Genomic DNA, 26,464 nt, shown 5'->3' with positions numbered 1-26,464 from the left:
AGTAACAAGCAATACTTGCTAGGTGCATGTTTTCTCCCTATTTTCTTTCCCCAATGAAGTAACAGAGGCAGCCACTATTATGCAAAGTATAATAGTGTTTCACACAATGGGTACACAATGGGGACAGATAATTAATGTTATTTCCATACAGTCCACAGTGTTGTGGTTCCTTTTAAGATCATGTTATGATTATGAAACACTAACACATGTTGTAGACTTTCACAATTTTATCTCCATTTCCACAGTATCTAGTCATTTCCCCTCCTTTTAAGTCCCAGTCATGTTGTTTTGGGGAAACATAAGAATTCTGCCTTTTATAAGAGATTACAGCACTCAGGTTGTGCAGGAAAGTTTGAAAGCATGAAAATTCCAGAAATCTTTAAATTGCAGCACACAAAGAATTCAAAATTATTTACTTTCACCAGATTTTCACATTTATGCTATTTCCCTCATTTTAATCACTGAGGTTAGTTATACTGCAATAACTACAGTGGCAGGGTTTTTAAAAGGCCAGCATCAAACACAAATACAGAGTATGATTTGGTGAAATCTAAAGATTCTTGGTACTCAGGCATTAAAACTCATGATTGCTTCTCTTATCCCTAGACTTCTACTGCATTTAAGTATATGGTAAAGGCACTGACGTATGGCAAGATAACGCCTAAAAGAGCCACTAGATGTTTACAGCTGCAAAGATACCCAATTTTGGAATATTTGTCACCTCAGTGCTCATTTTTACCAGCTGAAGGAGGAAGTTCCATAGTTTACCGGGCCTGATATTCTTTTCTAAATTGTTATATACAAGGCAATCTATTTTTTGTACAGTTCAGCTGGAGTAAAATATGGCAGCTGCTATCTCTGTAAAGTGTGTGAACTCAGTGTATTATGTCTACATTCTGCAATACCATCACTTCTATCTCAAGGTACCATTGGACTGCCTGCATACCTACAAATATATGAGTAGTAATGTGCAAAATTAGGACCTAAATTTGTAGTCAAAAAACATATCAAAATTTGTTCCCCAACCCAGTAAAATAATGCTTCTGAGTTTCCTCCTCACTTACTACTACAACTCTGAAAAACACATGAAATGAGCTGCTACTGATTTCTGATTTTCTCTGAAAACAAATCAATGTTTCTGTCACATGCAGAAAACCCTAGAGTTAAACAAGGAGAGTACACGTTAACAACTCACTAAAGCCTGAGATCCTACACAGTAAAGCTCAGAGGCTTCAGAAGGAAATCTGCTGGGTCAAAAGGCATTTGGACTAAACCACAGCAGAATTCAAAGTGTCTGCCTGGAGTGTGGCATCCTGTCTCATCTTACCTGAAACTGCATCAAATCCAGGTTCTGCTATAAAAATATCACGTGCTGGGAAGTCAAACACATCATTGTTAAAATCGAGATGGCAATTGATAATGGACTGTGGTTGTAACTCAGCAATGGCTTCAATCTGAGCAGGCAAGCACTCTCCTAAGGGGGAAAAAAAATATCTCCAATTAATTAGAAAAGAAAATTGTAACTAATTAGTTTTTAATTAATTAAAAGCAAAACTATGGCTTGAAATATCAGGTTATTCTGCCACCTTCTGAAATAGTTTCACAAGGTTATGATGATCTTAAAATAGCTGGAAATCATAGATAGCTGTCCTACCTCAGGTCTAATCCCAAAGACACAGCAAATGAAAATTTTATATGTTGTGGGTTTTCTTTGACAGGAATAATTTATTTACAGGAAAGAATGAACTTGAGAGAATTTTCAGCTCAGATGTGTCTGTTGAATAACTTATATGTTCCTGGGAGTCTCAATTTATATTTTAGTATCTGGCAAGATGTTTTTTTCAGTAGGCTAATAATTTACATAAGGCACAATAAAATAGTATTTGAACAAGTGCTAAGTGTTAAGCTAAAACCTAAAAGAAACCATAATCAAACAAAATATAGCTTATTAAATAGCAGACACAACATGATGCTTAATCTTTGTATTGATTCTAATTGCTGATAATTTCTGTAAAAGATTTAAGGATGGTAACTACTTTAAACATGCTTAATAAAAAAAATGTAATTTCAAGAAGGCAATTGGAACTAAACAAATAAGCAAACAATCAGCTGATTGCCTATTAACTGTTTTTTTTGACATGATCAGAAACAACACTTCTATTATCTACCAATTTTATTAGTTGAGAAATCTTAATAGTGCCCCAGAATGCCCTCCAAATTCTGTAACATGGCCCTAAAATTCTTCTAGAGTTCCTGGGATTCCAGAAAGGCACTAGAGGTTCATAGAGATCTTGCTACACCAGCTCACTGACCCTTAAAAACAAACAAAACCACCAAAACACAAACCAAAACCACCTATCATTAATATACAATCATGCAATAAACAATCAGCATAAAGATTTTTTTCATCATACCTTTCAAATTTTTATTTCTTTCCCCAACTGAAACTATCACTTTCGAGGCTGCAACTCCTTGTAAGCTTGTTTTCACTCCACTTACATGCATTGCTGTAGTCTTCTGAGGTATATTAATCAATATCTGAAAAAAGGGTGAACTACATTGTCACCAAAAGCTATTTTTACAAATAAAAACTAAGGCAAAACCAGACCGGACTGACTGTGAAATGCACACATCCTTGTATGTATAACAGAAGACTCCAAGATGTCATGTTTCTCTTTGTAAGAAATCCTACATTTCTCTAATTTTAGAAACTGCCTTTCAAGGCAGTTCAAGGTAGTAAGAACATTTTTTTCTTTCTACCCAACCTTCATAATTTAACAGGCATAAAGCTGTATGTCTAAATTTAATTTAGAAAGAATATCTAGTGCTTATGTTAGCTGATACAGTGAATTATGCCAACAGTTCAACTGCACTGTAGATAAACAAAATAATTTGAGTAGTTCTGATCAGTGATACATAGTAATATGGTACAACACTTCAGGAAGTTCTTGTTGGCATCTCATCCTGCAGTGAAACTTCATTCATAAAAGCTGCCATACTCAAAAATTGTTTAGCATCTGGAAACAACTTTGCCAAGCAAATGAATCAAAATGTACAATGTAAGAACAGTATAGGCTAAAAATAGAAATAATTACACTAAATTTTCTTCCTTACCGTAGATGATTAAAAAAACCCCATGATGTGTTTGGACACATACCAAATACTTTCCAAGCATCTGCATTTCTAATACCTTTTCCTTTAAAAAGAATTTTTCTAAATATTTGAAAAAATAAATAAAGCACAGAATACATTTTTGGTGAGGGTCCACCTGAAGCAAACAAACATCAGCAGTTCCTGTAGGATTTACCACTGCCTTACCTCTCTGTATGTTTTAAGTAATCCAGGAATCTCGTAATAGACAGTGACAACACCAGAATCCTTTGCCACTGCTACACCAGTCTTGGAGTCCACTTGAAGAACACTACTTAATGAGGAGCTCCAGACACCTGGCAGGCCTGAGAAGACACACCATTTGGACACTGTTCAACTAATTTATGCTAACTAAGGCATTGCATTATCACATTGCTGTCTGTCTGTATGTATCCACTGCACGGTCAGCATGGGTACACACACTTCCCAATTCACAGAAACTAGATTCTAGGGTCTCACATCGTGCAAGGCTGGCAGCCCAACACCAAACTGACTTGCAGTTACTCTGACAAAGGCCCCTTAATACTAAGAAACAAATACAGTGAGTGAAGTTAAGACAGTCCTGACTCTGCATGATTCCCCTAAAAACTAAGCTTTTCAAGCTAACAGAATGGAAATGTCTGAAGCCTGATACTCACGAATTCAATACAATCAACATATTGCATGGTACAATTAAAATTAGAGTAGTTGATCAAACCTATTTTTATCATTAATAAGAACAGTGACATTTGATTCTGAAAAAACATCATTAATTATGCATTTAGTTTTCCTGAGAATGAGAAAGAGTTACACTGATGTCAAATTATATAGCTGCAAAAACACAGCAAGTGCTGCTTACCTTCTTGGTTCATCAGTGAAGTACTCAAACAGAGGACATCACCTACCACCACATCTATGAGTTCAGGAAAAATGGCATGTTGCACAGGAAGTGGTACGTAGTCTGCAATTCCGCTCTGTTCTGCATCCCAGACTTTAAGCAAGGTCAAACCTACATTTACAGTCCGGATTATAAATGTGTTGTTTGTGGCTCCTTTCCCAATCTGTACAAAGTCATCTCTACAGATAAAAAGAAATGCTTTTATATTAAGGCAAGTTTGCTAATGTCATTATCTCTACAATAAATAGCAGGCATTGAACTCTTTTTAGACAGTTGCCTTTTTGTTTTCAACAATGGTTATCTTCTAAAGAAGTCTGACAAAATGAGGAAAATATAAAAATTGTTTAGGTACTACTAAGGCAAATTTCAGTTCTCACATCATTATGCTGAGGCAATACTGAGGTCACAATTATGTATGATAACTACTTCCTAAACTTTAGAATGAGGTAATTCATCTCTTTTGCTTCTTAACCCTGTGAGAAAAGGGAAAAAAATTTAAACACCAATATGCAGCTTTCCAGCCATAACGTCACAAAGCCAAATCACGTTTGATTGCAAGTCCTGATATCTACCAAAATTGAGCATTCCCACATGCACTGACATGCAGAGCACTTGTAAGTGCACCCAGCACAGAGACTGCCCACCTTGGCAGCACCACATGGAGATAGTGAAGGTCTTGACAGAAGTAGACCTGGGTCACCACAGTGCTGCACCTGAAGTTAACAAGCAGTGCTTTTCTCTCCAGGGCTAATAATTAGCCCTATGCTAAAGCAGCTCTGTCACATCTACTTTGGAAGCTAGGGCAGTGTTATCTCAGGGATCTCTGTATGCTATAAAAGTTTCTGCAGATCATTTAGGTAGGAGAATGGAAAAATCTTGCATTCACCCCCCCCCCCCTTTCTTTCCCCCCCTTTTAATCACGATCACTGTGTTATAACTGCAAAGTGCTCTGCCGAAAACAAGCTATGTTATAGTAATGGAATGTGATTGTTTACCAATGACCAAAGAAGGCTGTTTTATAATATTTATTATTCTTTGAGGCAGAGACCAAAAAGCCTTTTGAGGCTTGGCTCTGCTGTGTGCAAAGGCTGTGCAAGCATATCTGAAGAGACAGCCCCTGATCCATAACGTTCACCATCTTATATAAGACTTAAGTGAGTCAGTGTAACAAAGCACTAGGAGAAGAGAGGCAAGATGAGGCAAATGCTAATAAGATCAATTGTTTATATAGGCCACTGATGTATGCAATCTGATGATTCTGAGTCACTTAAAGCAGAAATGTACCCCAGCAAGCCCCACTGGGGATCATGCTTATCTGGGCAACTTTCCACTTGCTAGAGAATATCGATTGCTAACTGGAACTCTTCTCTCTGCTACGTGCCTCTGAAGACTGCAGAGACAAAATCCTTTCTTTGCTGATCCCAGTCCAAGCCCTATCTTCACTTGATATCTTTGGAACAATCTTTGTTCCTTGCTGTGGCTGGGCTATGTGTATTTGGCCATTTTTGTTCTCCATAATTAATACCTGTGATAGATGCCTACCTGTTTGTTGCGAAGTTGAGCACAGAATTATGTGAATGAAAAGTATCTCCAGAGTTATCATGAAAATGGACTGTAAATGTCAGTGTCACACCCAGGGGGAGAGCCAGTAATGCCTCTTTGTTTTGTGTGTGCAGAATAGGACTCATAGAGATTCTTAGGTATGAGATGGGGTAGACCTGTAAAAACATCAGCAGTGAAAAGCAAAATTAAATTGGTTTTTTTGATGCCTCTATAAAAATAATCTAAAAGAGTTCTTATTATGCAAATGCACAAAGCTTCCTTCATGAACGATTTGCTATATGTTTAACCATATGACAGTACTGAGACATGGAGCTTTTATCATCAGTACATATATTTCACAGAATGACAGAATAGCTGAGGTTGAAAGGGGCCTCTGGGGATCGTCTAGTCCAGATCCACGCTGCTTAAGCTGGGTTACCTAGAGCCAGTTGCCCAGGCTCATGTGCAGGCATCTCCTAGGATGAAGACTCCACCATCTCTCTGGGCAATCTTTGCCAGTGTTCAACACCCACCACAGTAAAAAAGTGCTGTCCTATATTCAGACACAATTTCATGTGTTTCAATTCTTGTATGTTCCCTCTTGCCCTGTCATTGAGCACCACTGAGAAAAGTCTGGCTCTGCCTTCTTTACACCCTCCCATCAGATATTTCTTAGTATTTTTCTCTAATAGCACTGGGAATTGAGGAAAGCAATAATGATGTAGAAACACACATCACAGACTTCAGAGACTACATTATTATCCTATAAATTAAAGCTGTTAAGACTCCCTGAATATGCAAGAGAACAAGTTGCCCCTAGACTTCTCTCCCAGTAATTCTTGATACAAAAACTGTAATTCATTCCCTAGTTACTAGAACAGGAGTAACTTGCAATGTATGTGAAAGTAAGGGGATGAAATGGTCACTGTTTCCCCAGTTCCCTTGCACCAGGTAAGAAAACCAAGATGATACATGCAGTTTCTAACAGCCTTGGCTCTGTTTAAGCACAGGTTTGCCCAGCAGAGGAAAGATGAGCAATAGCTGCAAAGCTGTTCCCTAGTGATCCTTGTCAAGCAACATCATAGACTACAAATTGCTGCACCTCAAACAGGCCTGCAGTGGCCTGACAACAGGGGTCCCAGAGGTGGGAAGGAAAAACACTCACGAGGAACTTTCCTCCTGAGTTGTGTGCTGGGCTGGTTTTTCTGACCCATCACTGGGCACACTCGCCTTGGTACTGCTGGCTGTATGATGCTGCAGCCAGGCCGTCCTCTGAGGCATAGGCTGATAGAAGTGAACTGCAACAGACAAAAACAGTCAGAACTGGTGTCTGACAAATCCTAACTGGTCAGCAGGCTGCACTTTGTTGCCTCAGTGCCTCTCCTCAACTAAGACGGAAGTTAGGAACTGCTTCAAATTCTTTAGAAAAGCCTGCGGGATTATCCGTATGTGCACACCCCCACATTTTTGCAGTAACACTCCAATGAAGGAAGTTTGTCTGAAGACAGAGATGTTGAGACCATTTTCTGTTTTGGTTTGGTTTTTTTTTTAAAAAATAACATATTACTATTCTTGATTAACTTATCTAGGTTAACTAGCAAAATTACCCAATGAAAACAACTATATCTGTTCTTTCTGTTACAGCTGTTGGAAAATAAATAATGGAAGCATAGAGAAAGCAAAACCCCTCAAATATATAGAGAAAACTATTTTAAAAGAAGCCCTCAAGCTTATCTTGTAGGAAAATCCCATTTTTTCTGACCTAAGAGGCTCAGCTAAAATGTAAAACTCTGCAATCTGAAAATGTACATGTCAAAACTTAAAAAGGAAAGGACAACTTTAGCCTCAAGCAAACAGCATCTTTGGTGAATCTGAAAAAAAAAAAAGTGGCTAGAATATCAGTAGGTACAACTGTCTACTCCACAGGCTGATATAATCGGTTAAAATATCAGTGCATACAGTCATCTGCCCAACTAGCTGAGGTTACAAGCTAACAAAAATGCCATTTCCCTGACAGATTTTCAAGCTTGCTTTACTTTAAAGCCTCAGAAACTGTCCCACAAGGACAACTGCTAAATCTAATATTGATGAAAACAGCTATTTACTGTAAAAGCATCTCAGTTTTTAAAATATTTTTTATTTAAAAAAAAAAAAAAAAAGAAAAAGAGTTGGGCACAGCTGGTACAGGCAAGTGCTTAGCTTGCTTCCATGCTAAGCATACTGTCACTCCTTACTTCCACCGTCCTCCTTGGCTTATATAAGGTAGTCTTTTTTTGAGCAAAGTTGAAGGTCTAAGTGTTAAGCGATGCTGCTGCAGCAGTTTGGTTCTTAATTGTGTATAGTTGTAAATAGACAAAACAAGAACTTATGAAAGGAAGGACAGCATGAAGGAGAGAACTTTGCCTTAGAATGACACAACAGATTCAAGCTCATCTCCTGCTCTGTCACAAGTCTTTCTACATGACCTTCAGCAACACCACTCAAACTCTCTCTCAGTTCTTCATCCATAAAATGAAGGCAGCAGCACTGTATCACTTCACGAGGTTACTGTGAGGTTAAAAATATCATTTCCATAAAAGTAGTATAGTCCTAATACGTACAGGAAAACAAATCAGTTGTACAAGATACTGAACTGAGATGGTTCCTCCTACAAAGAGTTCACAAGCTTAATATCATTGTGCACTGACTCTACAGTTCTGTGATATCCTAACTGCATATGGAAAGAATGCACAAAGGGGGAATTTAACTTCAGTACCACTATATGCTGACTAAATGTCATTTGAGCCAACCCCAAACTCATTAGATGTCTTTCACGCACCAGATCCAGCAGTGAAGGGAAGAAACAAGGTCATCTATAACAGAGCTGTAGAAATTCACTGCCACCACCTAGCAGCAGGAGTGGCATTAGTGAAACTAAGCCACCATTTCTTTTTTCATTCTCCACCCAGGAGGACAGACCTACATGCTGTCCTACAGACAAAGCTGAACATTATGGTAAAAAAACACAATTAAAAAAAAAAAAAAATCAAGTCACTTCACAGTGATTATAATAATTAAACTTACAAATTAAATTAAATTTAAAGTCAGCACTCAATTATATGTCTTTCTCCTTTATTTGGGACATATGAAAGATGCTGACAGAGTAAAAAGGGATAAGAGGAACTGGATCAGTGGGTATCTCAAGGCTCATGTTGCTGGATGTAGAAAGTTCCTGGCACAAGGACTTTCGAACAGAAATGAAGGACATACATTCCCTTATGTCCTAAGTGCCCAACCAGTAAGATACATTAGACTTTGCATAACAACATTCAATCAACAGATGAAGTTTTGAGAAGGAAAGATGTTTCATTAGCATGGAAACAAACTGCTGAGTTTTGCTACAGATTTGTCCTTCCCTGAAGCATCCACATTTCAGTGGAGCTTAGGCACATACGGCAGCCTTGGACATGCTCCTTGCCAGCTCACCAAATACAAGCAACAGCAGCTGAATTATTGCATCTGATCAGATAGGTTTTCTCATGCAGAGATTCTCATTATATGTAAAAGTTGAAATGCTGGGAAACAGCAGAGAAAATGAAATTTTTGAGCACCGTACAGTTACATCTCTAATATCTTGAAAGTCTAGGTATCACTTAGGTACCTCACAACAGATGCTGTATTTATATTCATTACTCCAGATGATATTTACCTTTTTTCATATGCTGCAAAATGCATGCTTATGACATTAACATCTTTTTTTATTTGAACTTCTGTAATTATCAGCCTTCCAAGAGATTTTTAGGACATACTTCTTTTTTTTAAAGTTTTTAAGGCACATGCACACAAAGCCCTTTTCATAAAATGTACCAAATTTAAGAATTTGCTAGGATTTAATGTTTATCCATCTAGTTTAGTATATTAAACTTTTTTCAAAGCTCAGAACTGACTATTAATTCCTATAGTTCACATTTTTCAGAAGTGAAGTTCAAAACATGCAATTAACCATCTGCATTGCAGTCATAAAGATATACTTCTAACAGAAAACTGCAAAGAAAGAGAGATGATACTACCTTAACAGCAGCTACAATGGTCTGGTTGATCCCAAATGATTCTTGTGAAATCACTTCAATTGTTGATGATCCTATCAAAGACCCAGAGTTAAGGAAACCTCTCTCATCGATTTTTACAACAGGAACTTTATCTGGTCCATCCAGGACACGGTAACTCAGTGAAGCCACTCGATCCCTTAAGAAAACAAACAAAAAACCCCAGAAAAATAAAAAAACAGGGGACCCCCTTAAATAACTAAAACCATATTTACACCAATATATAATGCAAGTTTAAAAGATTGCTATTTGGTATGTGTTTTTTCGACGTGTCTGCAATAAAAGCCGAAAAGCCTGTGTTCTAGTCTAAGAAAGAAAAGTTTAAGTTACAATTCAAGCTCACTTGGAAGAAGTCTTATCTGGGTTTAGGCATGTACTGAAATCTAGTTTCCATCCACTGTCCTGTAGTGTCATCATTCACTGATGTAAACTTGATTCCAAATAATAATGGCTAAGGCTACAACATGCAGCTTCTGCCGTAACTTCCTATAAACAATATCTAGAGGAAGATTAGTCTGCCAGGGCCAATGCTGGTATTAGAGATAAAGCCGGGAACTTGATTAAGTGGATCTCATAATTTTCCTGGAAATGGTTTTGTAGACAAGGTTAATTTTTGGAATAACTCTCACCATGGTATTTGCATATTAATAAAGTGAGCAAATACATAAACTGTAATTAGTGGGCATTCTGAGACATCAGCTACTTTTGAGTATCACTTATCACATCTTCTATCCATTGAGATAGAAATACTCTATCCTAGGAAACAAGCACTAAAGCTGGATTTTAGTTGCCCCTTTCTTGGCAATAGTGTAATTGGTTTTGGTGGTAGACTTCAGACATAAGGGCTCTAACATTGGATAGTGAAGATAACAGGACAAAGAAATGTACAAACTGGTATCTAAAAACTTAATGACTAATTAATTAGAAAAACTGCTCAGAAGAGATAGCAACATTAGTAAGTGACTACAAATGACAGGGCTCCTATAAAACTGTTTCAAAGCAGATGCTGAATGAGCATGGTTGCTGGAGCTCCAGTGAAACTAACAGTCCCCTACCCTTAAAAAGTAAATGCATCTGAAGCCTTGCCCTCAGCATATGTCCTATTGTCTGTATCTGCACATTCTTGTACTAGGAAAAACCAAATTTCAAGCCTGAAATGAGTCTGAAATGCCAGTCTTTGAAAACTGATTATGTAAAAAGGACTTCTCATTTGGAAAGGACATTTTAGTCTCAAAATCTAGTCATAGCCTTCATATAAGAAATACAGAGAAGTATATTCCATAAAGCCTTGATGGCCCATAAAAAACTCTAGTGGAAGCAGGCTACTGCTTCAACTGGCTCAGCATCTTTTAAAATAAGGATCTAGAAGTTCCAAATATTGAATGAATTTTCTAGCTATGATCTAACCAATACAAGATTTGACAGAGCCCAAGAGTACAGATAAGTTACTAGTAATCACCAGATAAGTTACGTTTTATACAGATGTACTGTGACATTCTTTTAAAAAGATTGAAACAGCTTACTTCAAGCAGAATTGCTTTATGGTTTTGGTAAGTCATTGACACAAATCACAGTATGAAAACTGATCACTAACCTGTTTGTCTGAAGTTTAATAAAGGAATTTGGTGACATTAAGATTTGCTCTGCTTCTACTTCTGGAGTGACTAGATGAAGTTTGTCAAACACCTGGAAAATAAAAGGCATTTTATCCTACTGTTGTGTGCAGCAAGTAATTTATTTCCATTTATTTCACCTTCAAAAAAACCCCCTAAATAAAAGTATAACATGCCCTTTTTTTTTTTTTTTACTTTGCATAGTAGATATGGTAAAAAAATGAAAATTAAACATGAATATTTGAGAATGGGATAGGCAGTATCTTCTACAAATTATTCTGAAGAGCATTCATTTCTATGGCTATACTATGGAAGAGCTATACTATGAAGCACTATGAAAAAAGAAGCATATTTGTCAAGTGAAATGGTGTTGGAGACACCACATTGACCCAAGTTACTTTAGACTACCCCAAGTCTGAGCCCATGAACTGCATGCCCATGAGGTGCACTCCTCAAGCACATTTTCCAGCTTTGTTCCATGTAAAGGGATCCAGTTTGCATACTTTGAAACTGCTCCCCAAAGTATGGTAAGTGAGAACAACCAAGAGATTTATTTCAGAAGCTAATTCCCGACCCAAATTAACACGCCTGCATAAGCATCTATGATAAGCACTAAAACCAAGAAGTATTAGTGTGCAGAGAGGAACTACAGCAGCAAAGTTCTTTTACAGCTCTAGTAGTGCTTATCCACAAGACAAAAGCCACCTCAATTTCAGGCAGTCTACAACAAAAACTAACTCCTGAATATCATTCAGCATCACACCAGTGTGTGACTGTTCAGTGTAAACCTTACCAACACTTGGGGAACTTGGAGGTTTCCAAAAAGTGGAACATTATACAAACAAGAGTAAGGGCTCAAAGATAAACCAAAACTGGAACTACTTTGCATTTCAAATTGGTTACTTCAAATACAGACTTCAATTCAGCTCTGAAATAGATATTAAAACATTAACTGTGAGGAACATCATCATACCTGAATTTGGATTTCATCAGACAGCTCTCTTGCCATGTTGTAAAACTGACTGGCTGCAGGATCAAGGACCTTCACAACAACTTTCAGGCCTGTTCTTCCCTTTGCTCTGCTATAAACATCCATTGCAAAGTTATATTTTGCAGGAAACTGAAAAGAAGCCTTGGACAGGAGAAAGTGATTAAAATTTTACTCATGGAAAGAATTGACATTGATACAGAGGAAAGACCACACTCAATGCTGACAATTGCTTTGATTTTGAGTAAGCGGAAACAACAGTATTTTCTCAATTCCCATTACATGGCAGTTTCCTTTTCCCAAGATACACATACACACATACACACGCAATTTACCTCACTGTGTCTTGTCTTGATATCCAGAGTATCCCTCTTTGTGATAGACCAGTGGAATGTTAACCCTGGTACTGCATTGCCAAATGAAAAAGGAGTCTGACTACTGGTGATGCCCATTACGTAAACTGGCATCTAGAAACAGAGAAATCAAATTTCTTAGGTAATTCTAGGATGCTAACCAAACCTGCACAGAGCAAACATAATTAAACTTAAAATTCATTGATCAAGAGATAGTATTTCTTATGAAAAAAATTGTTTGGCTGCTGTATGTGTTGCAAGGATGTATCACGCAGAAGGCTCAAATAACTACCAACTTGTAAAAAGTAAAGTTTGATTTATTCTCATTTGCTATGTGCTCTACAAAACACAAGTACCGGTCTTCCATGAGAAAAAAAGAGTTCAATAACTCATTTGTCCCATTTGTAGCATCAAATCACTCAATCTTAGTTAAATCATACATTCCTACATTTTTTTTACATCTTTGTCTAGATGATCTCTCTCATTAACTCTGCTCTGGACATCAACCTTCCCCTTCCAACTCTCCAGATTAAGACAACATAACATATAAACACAAAACAGGAATTTTCAGCTTTTTATTTTTAATCTTCAAAGCAATTCATACACCTGGGACCAACGAGCTAGAATTACTAGCCATTTTAGAATGAGTAACTAATAAGGGAATTATAGACTCTTAAAAAATAGACTTATTAAAAGAGAATTTGAACAATATCTGCTGTTCTCAATACAGCAGACATACTGTAGATTTTTAACACACAAAGGAAGAAAGTCTCCACTGCAAATATAATGAAGGTGAGAGAACCCTTCTCCATAGGAAATGATGCCTCTTCAGCAGGGCCTGAATTTCTGAAAATCAGTCTGGTGTACAAGGTAAACTTGTCTTGATTTACTCTTGTAATATGTTCAGCTCTGGAGCTTCTCCACTGCCAGCATGTTCATTCCTGCAGCAGCAGTGGTACCCCTCAGAGCAGGCAACCACTCCGACAGCTGGAATAGTATTATCAGATGATCTAATAGGAATGGTCACAGCTTGCAGGTCAAAATTTTAAGGCTAATCACAGACCAACTAACCTGTGTACCAGTTTTCATTCGTGTAATTGGTGCACGAATTCTAACAGCTGTCAGCTGTACTACTTCAACTTCCACTTTGTCCTAAAAAGGAGGAAGGGAAGACATCGTAAGCACTTGTCAAATGTGAACTAGAATGTGAACTAGATTTCACTTTCAAGATCTATTCACTATTTTGCCATTATTTAATCGCTATTGCCATGTGTTTTGCATGTGACTTATCACAGAGAATACAGATGGACATAACTCAGTAGGGCTATTAGAAAACTACAAAAGCATTAACTTTGTAAATTCATAGGCATTTAAAAATGCCACCTAAATTAAAAAAAAAAATATCTGCTCAACATTACTGACAATATGAATGATGGAGCTGAGAAGTGACAGACTGCAAGGGAATAGATCATAGGGGTCCCTAGGAGAAGAGGAATGAATAATCCCAGAAGGTAGAGGAAGACATTGAGAGAATTAGAAGGAAATGAGAATGGTAAGTAGCAGACAGGACAATTGAGAATAAAAGGATGATATATTTGATACTCCGATGTCTCCTCTTCACATATCCTGACATTCCTGATGGATTTTATTCCTACTGTATACTGGGGAGGAAAGGTCAGACCTGGACCTAATTGGGCAGTAGATTTAGCTTTCAAGTTTATTCTACTTCCTGCCACAGCATCAGGGCAGGCTGCTGCCCCCGCATTACAAAGCAAAGATATATTTATTTATTATTTTTTTAAAAAAATTTGTCTCCTCTCAGCCTGTGGGGACATCTTTCAAGCAGCAGAGCTTTATGGTATGCAGCATTGCCCTGCCTTGACCTCAAATGAAGAGCCATAAGATTTGGCCCAAGTTCTGCTGTTCTGAGTCTCATGCAAGTCCCAGGGACCTGTGCTCCCTTATAGGCCTGCTCAACAGCTCACCTACACTCAGCTAGTAGGAAATTATATGGACACAGATTCTGATGGAATATCAGTGATTCACTGCTTGAACTTCATAGATGGATTCAGACCACAGCACAGGATGATAGCTTTCTATAGAGCCTGCCTATAGCTTAAGAGACAACGTGTTTCTTAGGCAACAGTTACGTTCTGACTTCTACTGACATAAGACGCTACTAAACTGTAAGGTGATGCAGGCAGGGACAATCTTCTGCTGTTCTGGAAAGGCTTCTTTAGATGAGCTTTTCTAGATTTACTAATCAATTCTAAAGATATCAGACCATTCATAAAGTCTTCCTGGGTTATCAGTATAACTTTGTTTTAAGGTACAGCAAGATTTAGCTATCTGTTGAAAGTATCACCTGTGTCAGCACATACGTAAGTTCACAGGCCAGGGAGTAGGAAACACTGATTTTTCATCTCCTTAAGGAAACCAGGAAAGTGCACAAGATAACGTTACTGATTCAGAAAGACTATTCGCCCCTTTTGAGCCATACTCATGAGTTAGAGAGCCTCTTTCAGCCCCAAACAGGATCATAAAACATTACCTGAGACACCACAACAAGCTTCCCTGTCTCTGCATCAACAGCTTGCACCACTCCTGTTACTGTTCCATTCCCAACTGCCACTCCTCTGACAAGTCCAGTGCTGTTCACTGATGCAATTGTCTCATCGCTGATGGAGAAAATGATGTTGGATTGAGGTTGAGGGCCTCCTTCTGAAGTGATCTATAATTAAAAGCACACAGAACAACTAAAATTAACCCATCAGGTATTTCTTCTGGTTAATGTTACAGGGTACATACCCCTTCTGTGCTCAGCACCACAATGTCTTCAGTAAGAAAAGGCTGTCTGAACCTTCGCGGGGCATCTCAGGACTTACTTCTCCTGCACACTGGTCCTTGCATGATGATGGACTGGGAAATATGTGAGCTAAGTGCAAAAGTGGACTATGTGCTTTATAGAATGTAACAGGCTGATGCTACATCTAGTCCAGAAAGTTTCAGAAGAAATTTACGTCACTTTCTCTTCACCACACATGGTATAGCTCTGCTCTGTGTTTCAGGTTGTAGAACTAGCCCACTATGCTTAATTTCATGGAAGTGACAGATTTATTAATGCTGTGCTGGTATTTAACACTGGAAAAGCTGATGCTCCCTTGACACAAATACAAAACCTTTGATCTGGCAAGACAGTAAAATGGAAGGTGGCTGAAGAATGAACTATTCTTGTTAGGAGGAGTATTCAGTGTGAATCAGCTAAATTGCCAAGTTGAATATCTACTCCTGAAAAATAAGTTATATACATTTATTTTAAAATAGAAATTACAAAGGAAAGAAAATAGGTAAGATGCCTCACCTGAATCGTGGCCCCAATAATTAGGGTCACTTTCCTTGGCAGTAGTCGAAATGGGGGAAAGACCTAAAAATAGAAATATGAATATTTGTTTTCACATGATTTCAATCAGATAAATTATGTCACAAAACAGTACATGCAAGTGTAAACTGTGTCTTCACTTGCTTAGTTACAGTAAATTGAGCATGCAGAAACTTAACTCATCACTTGCAGTTAAAAACCACTGAAATCTGAAACAGATTAGCATTTGGGTAATTTCTGGACAGAACGATGTGTTTACTTTTTCTGACAAAGTAATTACTGTACTATAAATTTGTTATAATACACTGTTCCTATTCTATCACAACACAGATTTTGTTTACACATGTATTTTATCTGAAATTATTTACTTCAATCTGTTGTGGAGCAGAGTTGATTCTTTGTCCTCTTTTGTCAGCAACAGTTGCCATAAGACTAGTCTGACCAATGGCCATCCCATGCACTACAAAAGCAGCAGTATGGTCATCAAGAGCTTCACTGAGTGGGCTGTAGCAAAGAAACACATTAAAATAGAGAAGTTCATTGAATAAATTACATGAATAACAAATGCAAAGGACTTATTTGGTGCACAGCAGTTTTATCATAAGGATAGGGTCTTAGGCAAAATTAAGGTAACCATCGCATTTCTACATGTAGCATCATGAAATGGCTCTTCGTAGCCTATGTTTTATCTTACAATGAAATACCTGAAATGAAAGTGAAACAAGAGTGTTAGCTGGTACAGACCAAAACTCTGCCTGGGAGCCCACTAACAATTTGACCAGTATGGACACTAGTGGCACAAGCCTTGATTACATACCTTGACACTATTTAATGGAGTGGGATAGATACAGCCAAGCAGTCCATATATATTTGCACATATTTGCAAATACAGACACACACTTCCCCATACAAAGCAGAATTATTTTTACTGATTACTTCAACACTAAAAATCAACAGTCCAAACCCCCTTTTTTCCCCTGTGATTTTAATTGTGTTTAGAGCTTGGAAAATAAGGAGCTTTGAGGCAATAGGATGATTTAGGCTACCTGTTTCTAAAAGGTTAAGTGACAGACAGAATGAGTTTGATAAATCTTCACGGAGTTCTTCACATGACATTATTTGCCAAGTCACTGCTTCCAAGATGCATAGGGCTCCACAAAATATTATAGCATGTGAATACAGTCTCATTTGTCAGTCAACAAGATTTAGATTGTTAGCTTAGGCAATTTTCCTGACAAATAACCATTTTTTACCATTTAACAGGTAATTAAAATTTTACAAAAATAAAATAAATAAAAACTCATATACTCATGGTATACTACCATGCCTCCAAACCAATACCTTCACTCATTTTTGCTTATTCTGCCTATAAGCGTATTTGCAAATTAATTAAAAAAAAAATCCATTAACTTACACAAGGGAAACAATCTGAGATGCTGCCCTTAGTTTTAGATCCATGACAGCAAAGTATTTCGCCAGAAAAGGTTTCTTAGAGTCATCCAGAACTCTGACATAAGCTTTAACTGTTTTTCCAATCTCCACCTGAAACACAGTCACATCCAGTCATTTTTCTTTTAAGTTATTCTTATTTATTAGCATAAACGCTTTCCTTTTATTTTGTATTACATTTTTAGTAGGGTCTTAGAGATAAAGCCCCAAGGTTAGATTAGCACTGATTTTAAAGAATAATCCCTGCCAGCTATGGTTAGCGTCAAATTAAATAAATGAATTCAGGTCTTTCAGCTGGCAAGGGCATAATTAAACCATCCAGAAATATCAACACTTATTTTGTGTAAGATGCACCCAAGACGCACTGGCAAGTAAAATGAGTCGGACTTTTTTTTGGTTCATTTTTAAAACATGACATATGGAAAATGACCTTGGGGCAAAACCTACTCCTAAAAGAATTGTTCTCATGCACTTTAAACAACAGGAAATGTAAATTAGCATGTTCATATAAATTATGAATTAACATTGCTGTGTAAATGCAAAAGTTGAGAGTGCTGCCACACAGAATGTGAAGTAAGAGACACTTGATACTGTGAAAGACTTACAACCTAAAATGATAAATTTGGGAGGGAGAAACAGAAACATAGGGAGATCAAACTATTTCTCTTAAGGTCATACAGCTGCAGCAGAGGGCCCTAACCACTACATTGTATCATCTTGTACATGTCTCATCTTTACATTCATGATCAGCACAAGGAATCAGGGCAATCAGGATCAGCTAATAATTCTGGTTTCAAAGCCACTAACCTTGTCAACAACTCGGACATATAGTTCCTGTATATCAGATACATAAATTTCAGCTTTAGCTGGTGCAGGGAAAGCCAAACACAAGTCATGAATCATTACAGTCACTGATCCTGGAAGCAGAGGATTCACCTGCAATGCCAAAAGAAAATTCTATTATAGCACCTCTTATTTTCATTTGTCTGTCATTCATAGGATAAAATTTATATCACTTTCAGGGCTGATGCAGTTGGATGAAGAAGTCTCCAGGCTTTAGACGCAGATAATTCTTCCTCCAAAGTAAAAGTAAAGCTGTAAAATGTATGTAAAAAGTATCATACTATTGAGCTAGTGCAGACAGCCTCTGGGCAGCAACGGAATTAACGTGTCTTAAGCTAGAAGCAGTCTGGCATCCTGTTATTCTCCTTCTGCCATCAGAAGGACAAAAACCCCACAACAAATCATTCAGAGCAATGACACTCTTCTTAGTGAAGTGAAAGAAAAAAGATAAGGAAAAAAAAGAAAAATCAAGGACAGAGGCTATGCTTATAAAGCATTGGTGTTGCTTCCTGCAAGATTCATACTTTACAGTTATTGCTTTTAATCTGGATGAATAGCCAAAATCTGGTGGTAGATCTTCCCAAGTAAGAGGATGATTGATAAACCAGGTATTTCTTTGATACAACTATTATGATTATTTTATTAATTTTTTTATACATAGAACGTACATGTTACACTTCTCAGAATACAAGGAGAATCAAACAATGGAGAAAGATACCTCTGCTCACAAGTACAAGAACTAGGCACCAATCCCAAAGTCGTCTCCACACACTTTCTCAAGGCTATGCATCCACACCTTGCTCACATCATCTTTGCAGTTCTCTTGCTGTTTGCCTGACCTTGCCACACACCTCAGGGACGATCCCAGCTATTCTCTTTTTCACAGGTACCTTCACTTGGGCCAGAGACAGTGCAGATGTTTGGTGCCCTATTCTATGCACTCATCTGGCTTATGAAGATGAACTCTGAAACAAGGGGTGGTGGACAGCCAGGCCCCCAGTTCAAAGGATTTTAATGTAATCCATAGCATTACTTGGCAGTTCTACAGGAGTTAGCAGTAAGAGCGGTGGGAAGGGCTGACATTTTGTTCTTCAAGGGCACCACTCTTACTTTCGCCTCAAAATAGAAAGGAATATAAAGTTTTAACAAATGTCAGCTTTCAGAACAGCAGCAGTTCCCAAAGTGGGTGGCTAATACAGGTGCTAGGGGCATATATTAACACACAGCCATGGAAAGCAGAGAAGGGGATTTGGCCAGGAGGAGGCAGCCAGCACAACCATGAGGAAGAAGATGTAATGGAGCTCAGTTTGGGCTAGGAGACCAGAGAAAAGCAGCTACCAGAGCAGAGGGCCAAAGGGGAAAGCAGGGCTACGACAACTTAGAAAAACCATTCCTGTCCCAGCTACTTCTTCCATTCCCATTGGCTATTAGGTGTCCAGTGGCTCCCTAGTATACAGTGTATTACCACTATTCATTCTTCCCCCATGTTATCACCCATGTCCAGAAACGCTGCTGTGTTAAAAAGAGAGTAAGAGGTATAGAATTTATCCTTGGCAGCCCCAGTAAAAAGTCTGATAATCACTGCTCTAGATAACTTGAATTTAGCTTCTCAGAACAGTTTACTGCCAAACCATCCTATATCAACTTGGTTCCACTGATACCTGCTATGGCATCAGCCTGGCACATCAGACTGCAACTTGCTGATTTTCTACACAGACCATTCTGCTGGCTTCTATTGGAAGAAAAATCCCTAGGCAATACTGGGATTTAACTCAAACATAGCATGCAGGTTTAAAAGATTCTTAAAATGTGGGGGTTTGGTGGTTCTTTTTTTTCCCAAAATGTTTTTTAAATGTGTTAAAAGATGGAGTTTTCTCTCCTTTAATCTGACAGGTAGTTAAAATAAATCTCTTTTTGTACTTCACAAAGCTTAAGTAGTGGAACAGTGCCAGCAAGATAAGTTCACTGCTCTATTCTGAAATTATCTTGTGTACATCAATTAAAGCACTGCTGAACCCATGAGGGAGATCTGACTTAAAAAATATTAAGAGTTGAAACAGTGTAGAATGTACAAAAATAAGGTCATCTCTTCTATTTTTCCCCACCTCTGTGCCTAGCTGACTCTGTTAGAAAAATATTCCCACCTTATGCTTTTGACAGTAGAGACTATCAAAATGTTTCACCAGTACTTTCCATATTCTCAACAATGAAAAAAAGCCACCTTTATCATCATTATTTCACAGTTTCATCAACGTTATTTATTACAAGATAAATGTGTAAATTATAAACTTAAAACCAACTTGTGTCTCTTCCAATTCTTGTCTAATGAAAGCTACAATGCAAATATATAGTTTTATTGTTGTTCACTGTAGAATGCATCTCATATCCTGGGCCTGGATGAAGTCAAGCATAACTGTAGTTTAGTTGCATCTTCTGGTGGAAAAGTGCATTAAAAATTTAATATGGAGATCAGAAATTAACTCTTTAATAGATACTTATTCACAAAATCAGGATAAAACACTGTGATAGCAAAATGTCCTGAAATAGAACTGGAAAAAGATTTCAGAAGTACTGACCTACAACAAATATTCCACTATTATTCTAGAAACCAATTAATCTTTTGTATAACACTTCTGAATAATTCTGTCACATTATTTTTCATTTTTTAATTTTTTATTTATGACTCTTTATGAATAAACATTTATGAAATCAGGAACATTTTACTGCAAAATTGTAATGGGTAAAGAACAACTTGTACTGGCTTTTATCTTGTATAGAGTATACATATGCATCACAACTCTGGTGAAACAATTTCCTATACCTTAAACTATACCTGAAATTGCTAGTGCAAAGATCCCCTACCTGAAGCTTGGCTGTGACAGGCAAACACAGCCAAGATTCAGTTATTGCGTCTCTATCCATGTGTACTGGAAAACAACCACTAGTAATGAAACTGCAGAATGATATTCAGATTGCCAAAAAGACATAAAAGAACAAAATACTTCACTCACCAAGGCAATACCTTGAGTTTCCTCGTGTGTGACTCTTACAACATTTGCAACACTGGTATTAATGAAAAAATATCCAGAACCTTCTTTTATGAAAAGTTCTGCCTGCAAAACCAGAAAAGCATCTAAAATTAGGTTGTGTCTTTCTAGTACATTGCTGAAACTGGTATCCTTAACACATACCATACAATTTTTGAAGTTTTCCTGCCTGCAGTTAGAAAGTAGCAGAATAATTCCTTACCTGTATGTCAGGGTGATTGTAAATGGAGACATCTGTAGGGTTCACTTTTACATCTTCCACTAGTATCAGTTCAATAGTGGCAGACACTGGTTGAAGACGTTCATACTGAAAGAAACAATTCTGGCTGTTACAGCAAACACTAAGAGTCAGAAAACAGTGCAAGTCTCTCATACGTGCAGGGAAAGATGCTTAAAACAGATGAACAAAGAGCCAGAGCTGGAGAAGTTTAGGTTAATAGAATGTCCACAAGATCTAGTAATTGGCTCAGTAACTACCTCGCTTCTACAGGTAAGGTCATATACAGGACATGCTGGTGTATTCTGCATCTCTGACCAAGACAAAGAGCAAAGGCCTGTACATTAAAGATGTAGCAGAATCAGTTAACCAAGTCTGACATACACAGATAGGATATTAACTCAGAGACATGTTATATGTTCATACAAAATGATAAAGCATAGAGACAGAATGTTTTCTTCTACTTCAAGTTCATCTTTTTAGGATTCTTCCTAGCAGGCCACCAAAAGAAATTCTTCCTTAAATGTAAGTACATAAACACTGGACCAGATGCAGGTTTAATCATTCACTTACAATAACATTTGCTTAGAAAGGGAAAATTTATTTTTTTTTTTTAGAGGAAGTTAGTATTATATACCCATTTCACCTAATTAGTAGAATTATTTCCTTGATGTAGAAAGGATGTCATCTTTCCCTAATATAATAGGATGCTCCACTTAAACATGGAACAGTGATCAAGACATCTTAATACACCATCTATTAGATTTTTATTTGCATTTTTGTCTGTAAGAAAGAAGTCTAAGTATGGACAGGTTTGAAAGCAGAATATAGCAGTCCATTTCTAATGTATTTGATAAAAGCAGACAGATTACCTAATTTAAAGAAAAAATACATGAGCCTATGTAACTGTACCAGAAGTGGTATCTACAACTACTCTTCAACTATCAAAAAGATTCCTCCCAAACTTAGAGACTAGAACTTAAATAGAACTCCGGTGCCATTTTACATGTATGTATCCCACACTGAAATACAATAAACTTCTCTGAACTCAAGGCAAAGTTTAGAGAATTCACTTTTCTAATTATCTCTAAATGTAAAAAAGAATATTGAATATTGGTTTAATAAAGCAGAGCACAGTGAATTACAAAATGATTGCAGAACACCAAGTATTCTTATTACAACTCAATTTTCTTAAGAGAAAAAAGATACAGAACCAAATATGTTAGGTGACAAAGTAGCTGTGTCTTTAATCTAGTAATTTTGACTAAGTTATAGTCAAATTCTTCAGTGGAAATGCATCTACACCATGCTTCCCAACAAGAGCAGACTGGAAACCTCAGTGAAAAGACAAGAGCCAACTGGCAATACAGATTGTCTTCCAAAGAAATTTACCATCCAGATGCCAAACCTTGGACATACTGACAGAAACCTGGGCCACAGGATATTTCACATTACTAGTGCCCATCTGTTAACTGTTTTGAAGTAAAAATACTGTAACCTCGAGCTCTGTATTTTACTCTTTGTCTCAACTCTGTTTTCATGGTACGTGATTCAGAACCACATATAGTCAAAACTCACTTAAATCTTGCTTAACAAAATTAAACAGAACTTCAATTTAGTGAAGCAGGATATTTTAAGAGTTAGTTACTATGCACGTCAGGTTGTTCCATATGCTGAAAGCTGCCTTTATATTCATTTAAAAAAGTGACACAAACAGAAAATTGCCATCTGTTTACATCTGCCTTCTTTGTTCATCAACACTACTTTTTGCTGTTGTTCTTCCCTATGTTGAGTACTTATCTACAAACTAAAGTATTTCAGGGAGTGGCTAATGACTTGTAAAATTAGAGCCTAGGCTTATGGCTGGCACGGTACAAATGAGTAGTCTCTCCCTTCTAGAAGATCAATGTGAGACCAAAGGAAAAAAAAGTATTAGTCAGAGTCCAGATTTTACATATGGTCCGTATGAGGATATCAGCCAGCTTTTGCATTGCTCATGCAGAACCTTTCTACCCAGTTTTGCAGTGGAAATAATACATTCGCTTTCCCCAGAGACAGCTGCACTAAGCACATGGTTGCCTTAGTGAAGGACAAGCAGCAGAGATTCACCAATTCATTAAAAAGCCTAAATCGAAATAAACCAAACTGAAACAATTCTTTGTAATCCCCTTGCCCAGATAGTTTAAAAAAAGGAAAAAAAAAAGGAATTGGATATATTTGATATGGATAGCAGCAGGTAGCACAGAGGAAAGCAGGAAAAGCCATGAACATTATAAAAACGTTGTGTTATGAATCCGTCTTCAGAATCAGCTATGGAGCTGCCTTATTTTTACATTACCATGCACTGAGGAAATAAATACATAGGAACACCATACATCAAGAATCCCAGGAAAATGGCAACAAAAAAACCAGAGTTCTGAGTACCGGTATTTTTACTTTAGCTGCCTTGAGATGGGATTGCTGGTATCCTGTTGCAGTTGCAGAGATGGCAGTTGTTCCAGACTCACGATGAACTGTAACAGTCTGTAAGCCTAGAATCAAACAAAAAGTCAAATAAATCTAATTATGGGGAATAAAAAAAGATTAAATGTACACTGCTAATCTCTTCCATTATCTTCTAAACAGACCAGGATTTTCTCTCTCAAGACAGGTTCTAGGCATTCGGTTTGGTCTTTTTTTTCTTTTTCTTTTTTTTTTTTTTAAATGGCAGACACTTAAAATGCACATGTGAGAGACTGAAAGAGTTAGTGTCTCAAGCATTGTGGTGGGGCAAGTTCTGCTTAAATACAAACCCTACACAGCAAGGAACCAATGTGAAAAGCCCATCAGCTCAGGCATCAGCAACAGGAGGGGGAGGGCGTGCTGGAGGGTGTGCAGCTCCCTGTTCTGATACAAAGATCAAACAATGGCCACGTCTGCAGGGAAGGAAAAGTTACTCCACAAACGACCCCCAAGCCCAGAGGCTCACAAACTGCTCCTTAGCCTGACCAGTTCAGGTGTCTGCCCAAAGGAGGGGCAAGGATGATAAAAGGAACAAACTGAAGCCCCAGGTGCGCAAGCCCACCGGGACCGGACCCCTCGGCTGACTGAATCAACACTGGACCCAGGACCGGTGAAGTCTTTCTCTCTTCTTCTCTCTTTCCTTTTCCACAATCCCTACATCTCAATCGTTTCAAGACATAAACTGTTGACCAAGTCTGAGACTAAGAGTGGATCCAGCCACACCTAGGCCCTTCTCTGAGGAGGACTCTGGAAAGCAAAGGGGTCTGCTCTGAACCTCATGACTCGACAGGAGGGATCTCCTTATCCCCTGAATTGATGTATATGGTTACCCTGGGTTACACGGTTTACAGAAGTAGTCTTACGCCAATTACTGTTGTGATAAACCCTGCCACCTACTATCATGTCTCCCCAGTTCAGTTTGTTTCTGTCATGAATAAAATCTTTAACTGAGCATTTGGTGTCGTTTCACCTTAATTTAACCCGAGGGAATTTCAAATTAAACATGACTCCCTGGTCTGTCCAGTCTGGGTGGTGACAGCACATGGAGGATAAACTGAAACATGACTACATATTACAATAATTTCTTTAATCAAGCTCACATGTTACCAAATACATTTAATCCTGACCTTTTTCAAAAAATGAAATGCTCATTTAAACTAATTCATACCGTGCATTTTCTTTTGACCACTTCCATCTTCTTTCAGAGTCAGCTCCATTGGCATATCAGGCTCAATATTAGCTAAGGACTTTTTTATTGATTCCCAGATAACACTAAGAGAACTGAAGTTATCAAATTTACTGCCCTGCTGGTCATATGCAGCCAAATCCAATACTGGATTGCGATAATTTGAAACAGGAACCTGAAAAATAATGAATACATTGAACTGACAGATGCAAGACGATTTTTAATCACTAAAAGAAAAAAGAAAATGTATGCTGAGTTGCATGAGATTTATTATAACACTCATTACACAAGCCATTAAAATGAGCCATCAGTGCGAAGTCATTAAGCTGTACTTCAGCTGCAAGGGTTTGGTTTATTTATCTTTTTTTTGGGGGGGGGGGGGGGGGGGGGGGGGGTGTTAGCCAGTGAATTACCTTAAAACAAAAATTGAATTACACAGCTCAAGTATGTCATCTTTGGAATTCAAACAAATAATGAAAAATATTGCTATTTCTCAGAAGACATAGCTCAAAATTCTAGTGTTCATCTTCTGAAAATCATTAGCGATAGCAGTGTACTGATGTAGTCTAACTGACACATAACGGAGCTAGAAAAACAGGTAAACTGTGAAGTGACTTAGAATATGCAAAAATCTCCTTATCTTGTTATTACATAGAAGTTACTTAAAATGATTAATCAACTCAATACACATTGCCGTTTTATGAAAGTAGCATGACTTTATATTTGCCTGCTAATATTAACATGACAAAACACACAGTTTACTCAGCAGACAACATGTGATGGCACTCATTAGGATATAGAAGAAAGAGTTCTTTATGCTTTATTATCTACACATATGCATTGTCCATCTGTTGTGACTCAGATTTGCAAAGCTGAATACATCTTATGTCACTGAACAATACTCATTGTATATGCTTACATAGGTATCTTCATGTCAGCAGTGTTTGTGCCTTTACTCGTAAAACACACAGAAATGTACACTCATGTAATAATATGTGTATAGTAAAATATGTCTCTATATACTCAATGGAATAGTTAGATTAGAATGAAGTGGTATAGGGAAAAAGTACTTTTCTTAGAAACAACTGCTGAGAACATTTCCCCCCTCCCCTTCCCCCCCCCTTTTTTTTTTAATAAAAAAGAAATTTATCTCAAAACAAGTCAGAAAGGCTTCCTCACAGCGACACTTTTGTGAGAAGCCACAATCCAAATGCTTTCATATATACTCCTATT

General features: G+C 37.6%; 1 protein-coding gene across 5 annotated transcripts in view; it reads right to left on the bottom strand.

Moving 5' to 3' along the window:
- Positions 1–26,464, bottom strand: part of NUP210 (nucleoporin 210) — a 68,137-nt gene that overhangs the window by 5,680 nt on the left and 35,993 nt on the right. For 4 of the 5 annotated variants that reach the window (XM_049826362.1, XM_049826365.1, XM_049826364.1 and 1 more), the window contains 19 exons: positions 25,214–25,406; positions 23,968–24,074; positions 21,529–21,633; positions 21,291–21,392; positions 18,244–18,372; positions 17,402–17,529; positions 16,356–16,491; positions 15,970–16,032; positions 15,160–15,339; positions 13,680–13,760; positions 12,591–12,722; positions 12,241–12,399; positions 11,249–11,340; positions 9,619–9,793; positions 5,570–5,745; positions 3,989–4,206; positions 3,319–3,455; positions 2,415–2,538; positions 1,328–1,474 (listed from right to left, as the gene is read on the bottom strand). In XM_049826362.1, coding sequence (XP_049682319.1) covers positions 1,328–1,474; positions 2,415–2,538; positions 3,319–3,455; positions 3,989–4,206; positions 5,570–5,745; positions 9,619–9,793; positions 11,249–11,340; positions 12,241–12,399; positions 12,591–12,722; positions 13,680–13,760; positions 15,160–15,339; positions 15,970–16,032; positions 16,356–16,491; positions 17,402–17,529; positions 18,244–18,372; positions 21,291–21,392; positions 21,529–21,633; positions 23,968–24,074; positions 25,214–25,406 — 2,584 coding nt within the window. The remainder of the gene's footprint in view (positions 1–1,327; positions 1,475–2,414; positions 2,539–3,318; positions 3,456–3,988; positions 4,207–5,569; positions 5,746–9,618; positions 9,794–11,248; positions 11,341–12,240; positions 12,400–12,590; positions 12,723–13,679; positions 13,761–15,159; positions 15,340–15,969; positions 16,033–16,355; positions 16,492–17,401; positions 17,530–18,243; positions 18,373–21,290; positions 21,393–21,528; positions 21,634–23,967; positions 24,075–25,213; positions 25,407–26,464) is intronic. The other variant, XM_049826363.1, reaches the window with a different exon arrangement.

The sequence above is a fragment of the Accipiter gentilis genome, chromosome 23, assembly GCF_929443795.1.
Source record: "Accipiter gentilis chromosome 23, bAccGen1.1, whole genome shotgun sequence".
NCBI lineage: Eukaryota > Metazoa > Chordata > Aves > Accipitriformes > Accipitridae > Astur > Astur gentilis.
Note: the sequence above shows the minus strand (reverse complement) of the source record. Positions and strands in the feature narration are given on the sequence as shown.